This window comes from Harpia harpyja, chromosome 1, assembly GCF_026419915.1.
Source record: "Harpia harpyja isolate bHarHar1 chromosome 1, bHarHar1 primary haplotype, whole genome shotgun sequence".
Classification (NCBI taxonomy): domain Eukaryota; kingdom Metazoa; phylum Chordata; class Aves; order Accipitriformes; family Accipitridae; genus Harpia; species Harpia harpyja.
The window spans coordinates 61,133,150-61,147,207 of NC_068940.1; the positions used below are offsets into that span (position 1 = coordinate 61,133,150).

General features: G+C 39.8%; 1 protein-coding gene across 9 annotated transcripts in view; it reads right to left on the reverse strand.

Moving 5' to 3' along the window:
* PDE1C (phosphodiesterase 1C) overlaps window positions 1–14,058 on the reverse strand; it is a 334,278-nt gene that overhangs the window by 20,435 nt on the left and 299,785 nt on the right. For all 9 annotated transcript variants that reach the window (XM_052796719.1, XM_052796772.1, XM_052796729.1 and 6 more), the window contains one exon: window positions 12,212–12,286. In XM_052796719.1, coding sequence (XP_052652679.1) covers window positions 12,212–12,286 — 75 coding nt within the window. The remainder of the gene's footprint in view (window positions 1–12,211; window positions 12,287–14,058) is intronic.

Here is a 14,058-nt window from a genome sequence, read left to right on the forward strand (position 1 = left end):
AGAGAAAAGACTGACCCAGAAGGAAAGGTAATCATGTGGGACATGTGGACTAAATGACATGTTTGAGCAGTAATTATTTCTGAATCTCTTAAATGATTTGCTGAATCACATAAGGAATCTGAAACAGAGCTCAAAGTACCACCCAACATGCCCTCTCTTTCCTATGCCATCCATACTCACAAGACTTTTAACCCCTCCCATTCCCGTTAATGAAACAAGGGAAAATGCAATGTTTTTTCCAGACTCTAGAAGTTCCCTGTGGAGAACTGAGTCATATATTGCTTTTTGCTTCTGTTAGTCACATCATCAGCTCCAGTGAGAACATTCCAGTACAGCATTTTCTTTAAATTGTTTTTCTACTTGGTGGAGCAGATGTGTTGGTTTCCTAGCCGAATTTCCCTTTGGACACAATATAGCTTCCCTACAACTACCTTAACCTTGGATGTGATTCAGCCTCCTTCTCATTTCGGCACAATAAATCCAGTGCAAATATTAGTATGTATCAACAGAGGTAATTGAAAGAGGAAAAAGAATGAATATGCAGCGCTCGGTACACAGCAAGACTCTAAGTAGTTCACTTGGCATATATTACATTTCATTATCAGAAATAGCCTCGTCTGAATGCACATTTCAGTCCTTCAGTGTCACTGACGAGTTTATATTGTTTGTCAAGGTTGAGTATTGGCCCCCCCCTTCATCACTAATGCAAATACCAGTGACTTCTACAGCTCTTCATGTGATACCAGCACCCACTGCAAGGAGATTAAGTCCATTCCTGCTATCAGCTTGCAGTTTATACTAAGGCATTTTTACCTTGCGCTTGCTGGACTATGAATGTATGTATTTACTATGTTACTATACAGTCTGACGTACTGAGATGAAAAGACACTGCAGTTCGTCTTTTCCTTCACACGGAATTACTCAGCATACGACTGTATCCATACAGCAAGGAAGCTGGATGTCAGTTTTGTACAATCAGTGATTAATCTCACACAATTGCCTCTCTTTTTGTGATAAAACAAATCCTTTGGAATCCAAGGCCTTGCAAGAACTACCCGTTTTAACAGTTGGCATTTATTATGCCTGTCTAATGCAAACTTTCACAATCTGCTACCCAGTTGGAGAACAGGAACAGAGCCCCAGAGGCATTTAGACTGAGGTGAGAGTTTAGACTAACTCAAAACCAACACTTGCTCTGTAATGACTCATGCTCCTCACCAAGGGTAAATCAGAGGTGTGATGCTGGTTGTACGAGCTGGAAGTGGTGAGCTGACCTCTCCCAGCACCGCTTCTGAAAGTGGCTGGCTCTGCTGCACCAGCCAAACGCCTGCCGTTTCCCTCCACCCCTTCCTCCCCAGATGCCGAAAGCACAGCACAGCCCGGAGAGGGCTCAGGACACTTTCCCACAGCCCCCAGTGCCAGGCCAGGCTGTCAGGACAAGACTGAGCCCTATAGTTTTCAAATTGCATTTAAAAGAAAACTCTGCTATTTTCTCTCCTAAAAAATAAATGCTGGATGCAGACTGCAGGACAGTGTGATGTGGAATAAGGATTTTGGGGGGAGGGGTTTTTTCACAAACTACTTAGCTTGCTTGTCAGTCCCTGTTGATGAAATTATGTGTGAAGTTATTGCATGGTCCCTGTTTCCTCTGCTGAAATATGCATTCTTTCAGCATTATAACCCTACGTAATTATGAAGGAAGCACAAGATGACACCACAATTATCCAGGATTTTCTAAGCAGACTGTGTTAACCTTGCAGTTCACTTTTGAAAAAGTAGTGCTTAGTATGAACAAATTTCATCTTCTCAGCAGGCTGCATGAGCACTTCTGCAGGATGGGAGAACTCCACCACACCACCAAATAACATTGCCCTTGAGGTACTATTACCCCAAGATATTTTTGAGTTAGTTTTTTAATACACAGAAAAAGCAAAAGAGGAGAGCCTCAATTAACCATATTCATTCAGTACATCCCTTATTCAACTCCATATGGTGATGCCTTTTCATGCTTTTATGACGTAACATCGTAAAGGTATCAACCAAAAAAAATCAGCATGCAATTATATTAAAATGAACATTTTTGTATTTTGTATATTTTATTTTTGAAAATTTAGGGGAAAAAAGTTAATCCTACAGGTTTTCTCATTTGTATTAAATTCAGGTTCTCTTGTCACATCCCAATAACCATGTGTGTAACACAGACTGTCAGTGTTACATAATAACATAAACAGCAGATATCAAAATGGTTGCACTTGAAGGAAAGTTGAATACACAAAGTTTATGCATGCTACGATTCTTTAGCCTGAAAAGAGAGAGTTGCAGGGAGAATCTAATAAAAGGAAAATGAAATTATGAGTTGTGCTAAGAGTGTGAATAGGGAACAATTACTCACTGCTTCTCACAGTCCAAGAAGGGGGTTATCAAATGAAATTATCAAGCTGTAAATTGGAAACCAATAAAAAGATGTGATTTTTTACATAATGCCTAAGTAAATTTTGAGTTGTGTTGTCTCAGTGCCCTGTAGACAAAAGAGTACCAGGGTTCTAAAGATAATTAGACAAAGTAATGGAAGAAAAATCCATCAGAGGCTATCCAAGTTGGAGATTTGACCTCTGCCTTAGCTCTCTGGAAGACAGAAAGGGGGAGGGGGAGGCATTGCTCTGGTTTTGTTCTTTGTTCATTCAGATCTCTGCTATGAAATGTTGTCAGGTCAGTGATGGAGAGGTAAAGGGATTTTTGGTCTGACCCAGCATGGTTGTTCAAATGTTCCTAGGAAAGCTGATATGGTGTTTGAAAGTAGCCTCTACCCTCACTTATTAAAAGCCTAGGCTTTTCAGGACAAGACTATTCCAAACTCTGCTCTCCCCAGCACCCTGCTCCATCCAGCCACTGGGTGAAATGACAACCGAAATGACAAATTGTTATATGGCAACTGATTTCATAAAACGATTACTACTGATGCAGCGCACAATGAAGAGAAATAATAGTCTGAGTAAATGTGCCTCAGATAACCCATAATCCAAAAGGTAGTTATCCTTCCTACTACAAATGATGGAAGTATTTGCAGCTGGTGGGGCAGATCGCTAAATCTGCCACTTTTAATTCCTTTTGTGGACTCACTCAGCATCTTGCAGGAGTGACTCCTTAATTCTGTAAGCTTATTCCTGAAAGCCTGGGTATTTCTTGTCTCCCCTGAGTGCTAGAGTGTGCTCAGTTGTAACCTCTCCCATCTGAAAAGCAGTTAAAAGCTACTCCTAGCGCTCAGAATAAAATGAAGATGTCGAAAATCTCAGTGCTCAGTTCTCAGCACTGGATGATCCTTTCTCTTATTAAAACCATTTGAAAGCCTTTCCAAAGAAAATTAAGACCATGAAGAAATAAATTCTGCATACTTATGCTATTCTCTTGCTTCTGTTGCATGAGAGATGAATGAGGCCTAAGAAACAAAGTTCAGAAGATCAGTGAAATAAGGAAGAAATATGTGTTAGAAGTTAATTCATCTCCGTTATCTGTCTTTTTAATGGTTGAGAAATTTTAGAGTGATTATTTTTTTCAAAGAAAACATAATGTTACTCGAAGGTGCCTGCATCCTGTTTAAAGCAAGGGAAAACAAGAATAAATGCTGTTGGGAAAAAGTTTTGAATACTTGTTTTGTAACTGAATTTAAATACCATCATTCTAATTTAGCAGACGACTCAAGTGCTTAACATTCATTTAGCTAGGAGGAGAAATGACATTAGCATAGAAGGTATTCTGATTTTTGAGCTTTGGCGCATAATTATCCCTAAATCATTCATGACGTCAAACAATTTCTAGTCCTGTTCACGCTGGTGTTGAGTTTTATGTTTGCTTGACAGCTTGTATTACACTTGACCTGACATCACATCAGTGATGGAAGAACGAGATTAGCTTTGTTTTCATATATGTTGTTTACTTACCAGCATGTTATGGAAATACATAACAGCAGAGAAAAACACAATGAATACATTGGCAAAAGTTTCACTACACCAAGTAACGTTTGAGTTTCCTGAGTAAAGCATGTACAAAAGAAATTAGACACTTTGATTAAACAAAGTGACCTACAGGAATGAGTGTGAAAGCTTATTCTGTGTTTGATAATCAAACATAATTCAAAGCTCTGAACATGTTTGGGGTAAAAGCTAGATCATGGTTTTCATAAAGAGCTGTTCCATTGTGGATGGAAACGAAAACCCCAGTGCTTTTCAAGGCACAAAAGGGATGAGCTGCCATAGGCAGAAGGATAATCAAAGCCAACAAAGTTTTCAGCCAAGTGTATGAATCAGAATTTTGTAATTAGCACTGGGCAAATAATTGCTTCTTTGATTGAGTGACTAAACTGAAAAGTCAGGATAATGCTTAGCTCTGGGTCAGACACAAGTAATTGCTTGCTTTCTCTCATGGCAAAAACGATTGTTGGGGAGTGGTTTTTTTTGGTGGAAAGGGGGTGGAGAGGAAATGAAAGAACAAGTTGAGCTTTTCATCTAACACAAACAAATCTTTTATTTTTACCCTTTAGTTAAAGCTGGCTAAAAAAGTGAAACATCACTTCAAAGCAAAAATTCTCATTTGAATTTTTTCAGTGCCTCTTCAGTTTTTGACAATCACTTGTTTTGAATTAGACTTAAATTCCTAAATACTTTAGCCTGATTCAAAATAGCACTTTTCAACTAATATCACTTGCTGGTTTTCTTCTTCTACCTTTATTATTGCCTCCAAGTCCCAGGTTTTGACATTAAGAATAGCAAAGCAGTGGTTTAGAAGCAGAGAAAAGAATGAATTGCCTCACGATGGATCGATTAATGGTAATAAGTAGTAAAGATTACTATTAGGGTATGAGTTTCAGAAAACTAACCTGTAAAATGACTCTCTCTTCTCTTTGTCCAGCTTCTGTGGACTGAATGGTACAGAAGTGCAGACTGAGCAGCCTGATATCCCTTTGTCTCTGCCCCCAGGGAGAGACCAGGCAGCAGGTCCAGCACAGAAAACAAAGGGCACCTGGCTGGCAGTTTGTAGAGTGCAGTCTTTACATTTGGATTCCCATACAGTTGACTGTTGGAATTCTTCCTTCTTAATGCTTCTACTTGAACTACCTTGTCAGAGTCCCTATCTGGTAAGATACCTATAGCGGGTATACTCAAATTGGAAGCTAGTTGTTCCATGGGGAAGGGATGACATGAAAGCTAAAGGTCACCAACCTCTTTTGAGGAGCCATTTCATATTCTTCCTCCCCTTCAGTCATTCCCTTCAGACACGATCTTGTTTCTCTTTCAGGGCTAAGTGTTTCATGGGGAAAAAGAGGCCTGATTGTCACTGGATTGAACATAAATTCATGGAGCTGGGGAGCAAGGAGGACTTTCCTCTTGCCGAAGCAGAGAACTGCTATACATCATTGCACAGGCAAATTATCCTAAGTGGGGTAAGAAGGACTGTAACGGAAGCAAGCTCACAGCTCCACTCCCTGACTGGTGCAATAAAATGGCTGATGGTGCAAAATCAAGGAAGAATTTCCATAATGTACTGCATAAGTTACACATTCCTCCATGCCTCTAGGACCATGAACATTACTTACCTCAAGGAGCAATGCAGCCATATGCTATCTCTGAACAGAACTATATTTAAAGGACCAAAGGTAACCTGAAAAAAAACGTTCCCCATAAAGTTAACTACTCAAAAAACCTACTTAAGTACCTGCAGTAATTTTTTTTTTTCCAGCATGCACCTGGAATTAATATTCCAAATATTCACTTAAATCTGAAATCAAGCCAAATGCTATTCCCAATTTTTAAACTTGTCACTTATATCTGTGACTTCACATAAAGTAGAAGCAAAAAGCAATCAAGCATCCTAAGGACCTTCTAACTACCTGGCATGGCCTGAACGATGGAAAGCAGGCTAAAAAAGAGTTACGTGAAAGTCTCAAAGGAAAACCAGGTGAGGTGCTTTCCATAAGATTTACACACACACTCACAAAACTGACAAGTTGCAAAATAATCTGCATAATTATACAAGGTACCTTTCTACATATTCCCATCGAGTATGCATGCCATGGTGATGTAACGTTCCCAAGGTCAGGATGCTAACAATGTATTTTGCATTTAGCTTCAAAGATCACGTCACATCATGTTCATCTTCTACTTGATATTAAAACTGCATAAAACCTTCCTCAGAGTACATCCCTCTATGGAAATTCCAGCTTGCCTCAGGTGCCACTTGCTAAATTAGACACACTCATTTGTTTCAAAAGAGCACAAAAAGGATTTTAAAAAGCGCAGAAGCTTTTCCCCCCTCCAGTTATCCTATACTGCACTACTATGGAGCAATTGTTCAGCAGAGATAAATTATGGTGAAATGTGTCTTTCTGGATAGCAAAATGTCTTCAAGCTTTCAAGCAAGCTTTTCCAGAAGGTATCAGTACAACGCTTTCTGATTTCTAACTTGGGGCAATAACTTCTAATGTAATTCAAATAACAGGCCATAAAAAGAAGTAAGAAAAAGAAGGAAATTGTCTTTAGAAGTAGTCTTAGACTGTTGTAATTCCAATTTGTCACTGCTGCTGGATTCTGACATATAATATCAAAAGCACTATCAGGCAGCAAGGAGGAACCCAATGTGTTTGCCTTACAACCTGAAATGGGCTGTTTGCTTCCAACAATAATGGAGAAATCAGTCTATCTTTTGGAAGAGAAATAGAAATGGCACCATTATTTATATGACCTGAAATTTACCTTTTTACCTCTCTCAAGAAGATATAGACAAATGCTGTTCATTCATACGGTTGAGTAACCTTTTTAAAGGTTTTAACCTTTTAAAACAACATTGGCATTATGCAGATTACCTGAGCAGGGTTTTGTCAGAAGTCTACATAGCATTCATTGCTGTGTAGTGGTCTTGACTAGACCGACACACATGAAAACCATATCTGCAGGAGGTTGCAAAGACAAATAATTCTTGAATGGTTGAACAGCTTTGCAAAAAGCTGCATCCTCCTTAAGCAATGCTGGGAAGAATCTTGTTAATTCAAGTCTGTCTGGGATAATTGTGGAGCCATCATCATGGCTCCTTCACACCACCATGTTCCTATACCAAAAGCATTCTCAGAAAACAACATTCTGTGCCAGCTACTCTGCCACTTGATTTTTGCAGACAGCTGGACAGAAAGAAATGAAGCCCCTGTACTTTACCTTTATAATCAGGGAATTTTCCACTTGCTGATCAAGGAATGATTGTCAAGAAAAATTAAGACCAAAAGGCAGCTTTACATGTTGGCATAGGCAATGTATAGAACACACAGGAAAAGCTTTTAACTACTGTTAAGCAACAGTATAGCTTAACAAAATAAAAATAAAGCAAGCTAAAACTTCAATTTCCGATAAGCCTGTTATGAACACTTCATACAGTCTGTCTATTTAAAAGGCTACATATTGTATTATATTACATTATATTACATTAAATATATACTATTCCATTCAATCCTGTTGCGCTGCATAGAGGCATGGACTATTGAAACTATGACCTCTCAAAACGCAGGGTTACGATTTGACCACAAGGTGGGAGCATTGCTCATCACACATACCCAGGGCACATTAGGCTTTCTCTGTACGTACTAGCTGTTCAAGATACAAATATCCTGTCTATTTCTGTGCTATAACCTGCAAACGCGCATGTTACCACTAGAATAATAAGTTCCCAGTACAAACACAAGAAAAAGAACCTTTTAATTGTCTGTAATTGCTAGCTTGTCGTGGTTTAATCCCAGCCAGCAACTAAGCACCATGCAGCTGCTCACTCACTCCCCCCCAAACCCCAGTGGGATGGGGGAGAAAATCGGGAAAAGAAGCAAAACCCGTGGGTTGAGATATGAACGGTTTAATAGAACAGAAAAGAAGAAACTAATAATGATAATGATAACACTAATAAAATGACAACAGTAATAATAGAAGGATTGGAACGTACAAATGATGCGCAGTGCAATTGCTCACCACCTGCCGACCGACACCCAGCTAGTTCCCGAGCGGCGATTCCCCGCCCCCACTCCCCAGTTCCTATACTAGATGGGACGCCACATGGTATGGAATACCCCGTTGGCCAGTTTGGGTCAGGTGCCCTGGCTCTGTCCTGTGCCAACTTCTTGTGCCCCTCCAGCTTTCTCGCTGGTTGGGGGTGAGAAGCTGAAAAATCCTTGACTTTAGACTAAACACTACTTAGCAACGACTGAAAACATCAGTGTTATCAACATTCTTCGCATACTGAACTCAAAACATAGCACTGTACCAGCTACTAGGAAGACAGTTAACTCTATCCCAGGTGAAACCAGGACATAGCTGAAAAAGAATACTTGAATAAACTGTGTTTTGGTCCCCGGCACAAAAAGTTGCACTGAAAACTTTGTATTTACATTGCTGAATCTTCTCCCAGTAGGAGAAAAATGAGGAGGTGGTAGACATAACCTGTGAAAGTGGTAATCATAGAATCATAGAATAGTGTGGGTTGGAAGGGACCTTTAAATGTCATCTAGTCCAACCCCCTGCCATGGGCAGGGACATGTTCAATTAGATCAAGTTGCTCAGAGCCCCATCCAGCCTGACCTTAAACACTTCAGCAATGGGGCATTTACAGCCTCTCTGGGCAACCTGTTCCAGTGTTTCACCACCCTCACAGTAAAAAATTTCTTCCTTATATCTAGTCTGAAATGGGGAAGAATAATTTTCTCATTTGTTGCCAGTCTTCCTTATATCTAGTCTGAAATGGGGAAGAATAATTTTCTCATTTGTTGCCAGTTTTGTAAGCAGAAAAAAATTGCAAAAAAGAAAGTTTGTGAATGTAGACAAAAATTACTTCCATGTGACCGTTTTTGAATTTTCCATTCAAAGTGCTGAAAAGCAACTATTTCGCATGGGAAAATCAGGTTTTCCAAAATGGTTTAATAATGTCCTATCCCACAGGAAACATTTGATGAACTACTTGTGCTGATGATGTCTCTGATAGGGCTGTGTCTTTATGTGGAAAATGGCAGTCCCATATCTCTTTTCTTGGAACTGAAAATATGGGCAGTACTGAGTTCAGAAGCATCTCCCACAGAAAAAAAGCCAATAATATGAAGATTAGATTAACATGAGGAGACTAGCCTACGTTCAAGAGACTTGCACAGGATTTTGAAGCGGTTAAGACTGAAATCTAAGGCATGACTGCAGCTTACAAAGCCACGCTCAAGCTAGTTTTAAAGTAGTTGGCTTTGGTACAGATAGAGTCAGTGGCATGAAGCTCTAGCTAGATGCATACATAGTTTCTCGCTTTCTCAGAGAGACTGATCCCTGTTTCTAGAGGCATGACCACTTAACTATTTTTGTGTAGCTTCAAGGTAACCCTGACACAGAAGCTACATTTCACACCTGTGACTACAGTGAGGACATGCAGCTTCAGTGTCTTTGTGTCCACATGGGATAGTTACTCTGTGTGTCCCTGGCCACTTGGTTCCCGTTGTAGTAGAAGGACAAATGTCTTGGAAATATTTCGGCACGTACGTATTCCTATAACAAGATATGAAAATAATTTCCTTTGTATACACTCAAAAAGCAACTTGGACACAGATCCTCCAAAGATTTATGCAACATACGCTCTGCAGCTTTTTTCTCCAGATGCAGGATGCCTGTGCAGTAGGACAGGGTAGCAGACTGACCTCACTTGGGTGCAGGGCTCTAGCTGATGCTAATGGGTGGGGATGAGAAAGCTGAAGCCCTCATAGTAAATCTACACAAATGGGCACCTGTTTAATACAAATACACTCCAGCTACATACTGAACAGAGGCTGTAAAACCCAAGTACACTTGACCCTGCAAAAAGTCCAGGCTGAGTTTCACCCACCAGCAAACTACATGGTGAATGCATTATAGCTGTAACCTCAATCTTTCTAACACCCCCGCTTAATATTTTTTTCCAGCATGTGAAAGACCATGTACAGGCATGTGAGAAAGCATATGTTCGGGTAAACATTTCAGTAGTCTGCAAACAGCTATGTATTATCCATGGATAATGTTCCTTTCTCCACATCCCTCACATGGCTGGTAAGGAGATTTGCTCTGGAGTGAGTAATGAACAGAACAGGTTGCGCAGTATTTGTCGAAACAGAAGTGTCACTCTAGCACTTTCCTTTCTAGGGTGCATCATTCACAATTTTTGTCCTGATTTCTATCAATGAGATCGTTAGCTATAATCTGTCTCTACAGCGTCTGAATGAAAAACATTCAGCCTACAAATTGTCCTTGCATGGTTACAGTTGTTTATTCGCTGTAATCAGCTGGTCCCATGGTATTGGTCTTTTCCCTAAGGGGATGAGCAAAACATTTTCTTACAGGAGAACAAATAGACATTAAACAACCAACAGCACACAAAGACTAGCAACTTGCAAGGAACCAAATTCACACCCTCAATCTTCAAGTCAGCATGAAACAATCACTTCTTGGGTCTCCAGCCCAACTAAATAGGTGCCCCTAATCTTTCCAAGATTCTTGAGAGTGCAGGCCTTCAAATGTAACCTGGTCCTCAAAGTTAGGGATTCCTGGGTCTATTCTAGTGTCTGGGCTGATGCTCCTGAGTCCTCCTAAAGAAGCCCCAGTGTTTCTGCATCCACTTGGTCCTGCCAGGGCTGCAGCCTTCTAGCACAGCCACTGCTCAGCCATCACCCATCGCACTGGGGAGAGTAGCCATTCTGCCCATTAATTCTCCTGGGACCTTGATAGTTACATACAGCACTGCACGTATTCATGAACATCTGAAGAGTAGCATGTTATTTGAGTATTTGTGCTTAATTTCTGCATGACCGCAGAAAGAGTTGTGAATGGTACTTGTTCAAGACTGTTTTCCTGACAGACACTTAACTCAACTGTGTAAATAATATGACCTCTTAACAAAATAATTGAATTTTCCTAAACAATTGTTGCTAAGGGGCCTCTTAAAAAAAAGAGCCTGTCTGAAATTAATACATGCTTCTAGATGAATTTTTCTACATTTTTACTTGAGGTATCACATTTTCTTCTTATTTATCACTTTGCTAGAGCAATAGGATTTTTAAATAGTTTCTTAAAAGGAAGCAATAAAAGAAAACATGGTATCATTCTAAACTGCAGTACTTAAAATGAGGTTGTCTTTCCTGACCATCAAAACAAACTACTGTATTATTTACATTTAGGAATAGCTGTGTTTCAGTGGATTTCACTGAGACATGCAGAAAGAAAATACTAGCTCTAACATTAGTTTCCATTTATTTTGCTAGCTAATACTTTAGCAATTGCTTTTGGAGCAACGTGGGTTCAGATACTATCTCGGAGCCCTGCAGTACACAGCTGAGGAGGTGCAAAAGGGTAAACATGCCACAGACCTTACAGGTGTTTTTCCACTTTGCTGAGGCTACTAAAACATCTGTGGACCTCTACACTAGGCTCAGACTAATTTGACATTATTCCCAGATGCTCAAGAAATCATCCTATGGCTTGAGATTCCTTCAGTTCAACAATGTTTCAGCAACATCCCTTTTCTATAGCATCCTTAATAGGATGTCTATGCTGATGTGCTCACTCCTGATTGCTTCCCACACCTGTGGTTCAACAGCACTTGGCAATTCCCCCTCAGACAATTAAGTCAAGAAAGCTTTGTGTTTGTATTGGTGTAGTATAACATGCAATCATGAAAAACAGGGACACCTTGAGAATGCCAAATGCATCAAATGAAAAATAACTGAAAGGGAGAGCTCTAGCAGAACAGGGCTCCTTCAGCTGCAGTGTCTAAAAAACCTTGTGCGGGTGTTTTCTTAGCTCTGCTTTTTGCATCTCCCATACAGCCTGTCCTAACAGAGAGCAGAATACGACCCAAAGAAAGTCAGAAGGATAGAACCTCACAAATCCACATTTCCTATTAAGCAACTCCAATAATCCAGGATTTTTCTTGCAGGCATGCACAAAAATTGATGGATAAGGCTTACCAAAAGAACAACTAAGTGGTGCTAGACATTATGTGAAAGGGATGATTTTCCCCCAGAATGCCCCAATGGCTTTTTTCAAGCCTAATGACTGTTTCTGTTAAGTCTGTTTCTGGTTACCGCACCATTTTTTGGTTTTAGAATAAACTGCAGATGTTTAGGAAACAGTAGATTGCATATAAAAATGGGTGACAAACTGTAATAAAATGTTGTCCTTACCATCTGTTTTCTTTGATTCATCCCCCACACCGGACTGATCTTTTTTGTCCAACTTACTGTCTTCCTTTAATTCACCTAGAAAGAAGCAATAAGAAACACTATAAGCATTTTAATGCAGACTGCAGTTTATTAATGCTTGTAACTCAAATTGCAACATCCAAAGGAGCTGTTCCTTAGGAGAAAAGGTCTGAATTCACAAGGAACTGGATTAACACATCTTCATAGAATAAAGCACCAGACAAAATTTATCCAACTACTACAGAAAATCAAGCCTTACAATCTACTTTTAAATTTATTCTAATTGTTCACACCTTTTTAAGTGCACATGCAAACTCATACTCCCTCTGGTTGTATCTAGGCCATTAAAAAACCTGAGCACAACCTTCATTTCAAAATCAGGACTCTGAAACATTTATGCTTTCAAAGGACTAAGACCCTGCAAGACTTCATCATAAGTCTCTGCATTAAGAACCACCTTAGATATCCCAAACAGTCTTATATAATGTTATCTTGCTTCCTCTTACCAGTTTCCTTTTTCCTCTTACCAGTTTCCTTTATCCACAGATTCATTTGGGTTGGTCCTTTGATGACGGTATCAGGGAACAAACAATCATCCTAGCATTGATCACTGGCTTTAGAGTCTCTGTAGCAAACCAGGAGAGCAAGGCCTTTGGCAGAGCAATGGTTGATGCAGAATGAAAATGGCAACTTGAGCTGGGTTGTATTTTATGAAGCCAGGAAAGTTAACCAGAGTCATTCTCATTTTCCGTCCTCTACTAGTCATACAGCAGAGCATATCAGACCTTCCCAGACCATCCCTTCATTGAATGAGAATGTCAAATGCAAGATCAAATGAAAAATAACTTAAAGGGAGAGCTCTAGCAGAACAGGGCTCCTTCAGCTGCAGTGTCTAAACATCAGCAAAGAAGGTGTCCTTCCTTCAGATGTCCAGAGAAGCAACAGCAGCCTGCCCGGATGGGAGCAGGCAACTCAGCTTTTCCTTTCCCCCCAGAGGAGTAGCACTGAATTTGTGACCCACACCTCAACACAAAAAACTGTAGAAGTCTCGCTTCAGAATTTTGTAAATGTGAGGTATGTTACGGGGCTGTATTAAAGTGATGCTTATTCCATTTGTATTACTATTTTTGTTAGTATAACTACTTCCCGGCCTTTGGATCAAGATTATAGGTATTGTGTGTTAAAGAGGATCTAATCTGCCTTCAAAATAGTCATGGCCAGTGGATATTTATTTTTGGAACAACTCAAAAAAAGAGAAATTTCAGAGAAGGAAAGTCTCCTTCTTCCACGTTGTGCCCTAAACACTGGAATATTTCTTATTCTTGGATGACAGAGGATCGACCTTCCTCTCCATTTAAGCTTCATCATGGTATAAAAGAGGAATGCTTTTCAAATCTTAAAATATTTAACAAGATGGAAAAAACATGTCCTGTTCACTTCTCATTCAGAGCTAAAACTTTTCATGTTTTTCTTCCTAAGTTTGCTGTGTGGGTTAGAGAAAAATGAAAGCAAGATGATACAGGACAAGCAGTAACCTCCTCAGCTTATGACACTGCCATTGACTTGGGCTAATTGAAAAGAGAGGTATGAGTGGCTCCAAGCAGGATTGAGGTGTCTGCTTGACAAAGGTGGCCTCTAAAAGAAGGACACTGTCTTCAGCAAATGAAATGAAAATGTATCTAGCAAAGCACAAAAGTCTTCTTGCATTTCCTCCACCATCATATGCCTGATGGTAATGATGAGCTAATAATGTTATATTTGACCACTGCATAAAGAAGTTGCTTGACCCTAAGTGTGTGCAGGAGAAGATGATGAACATCCATACATAC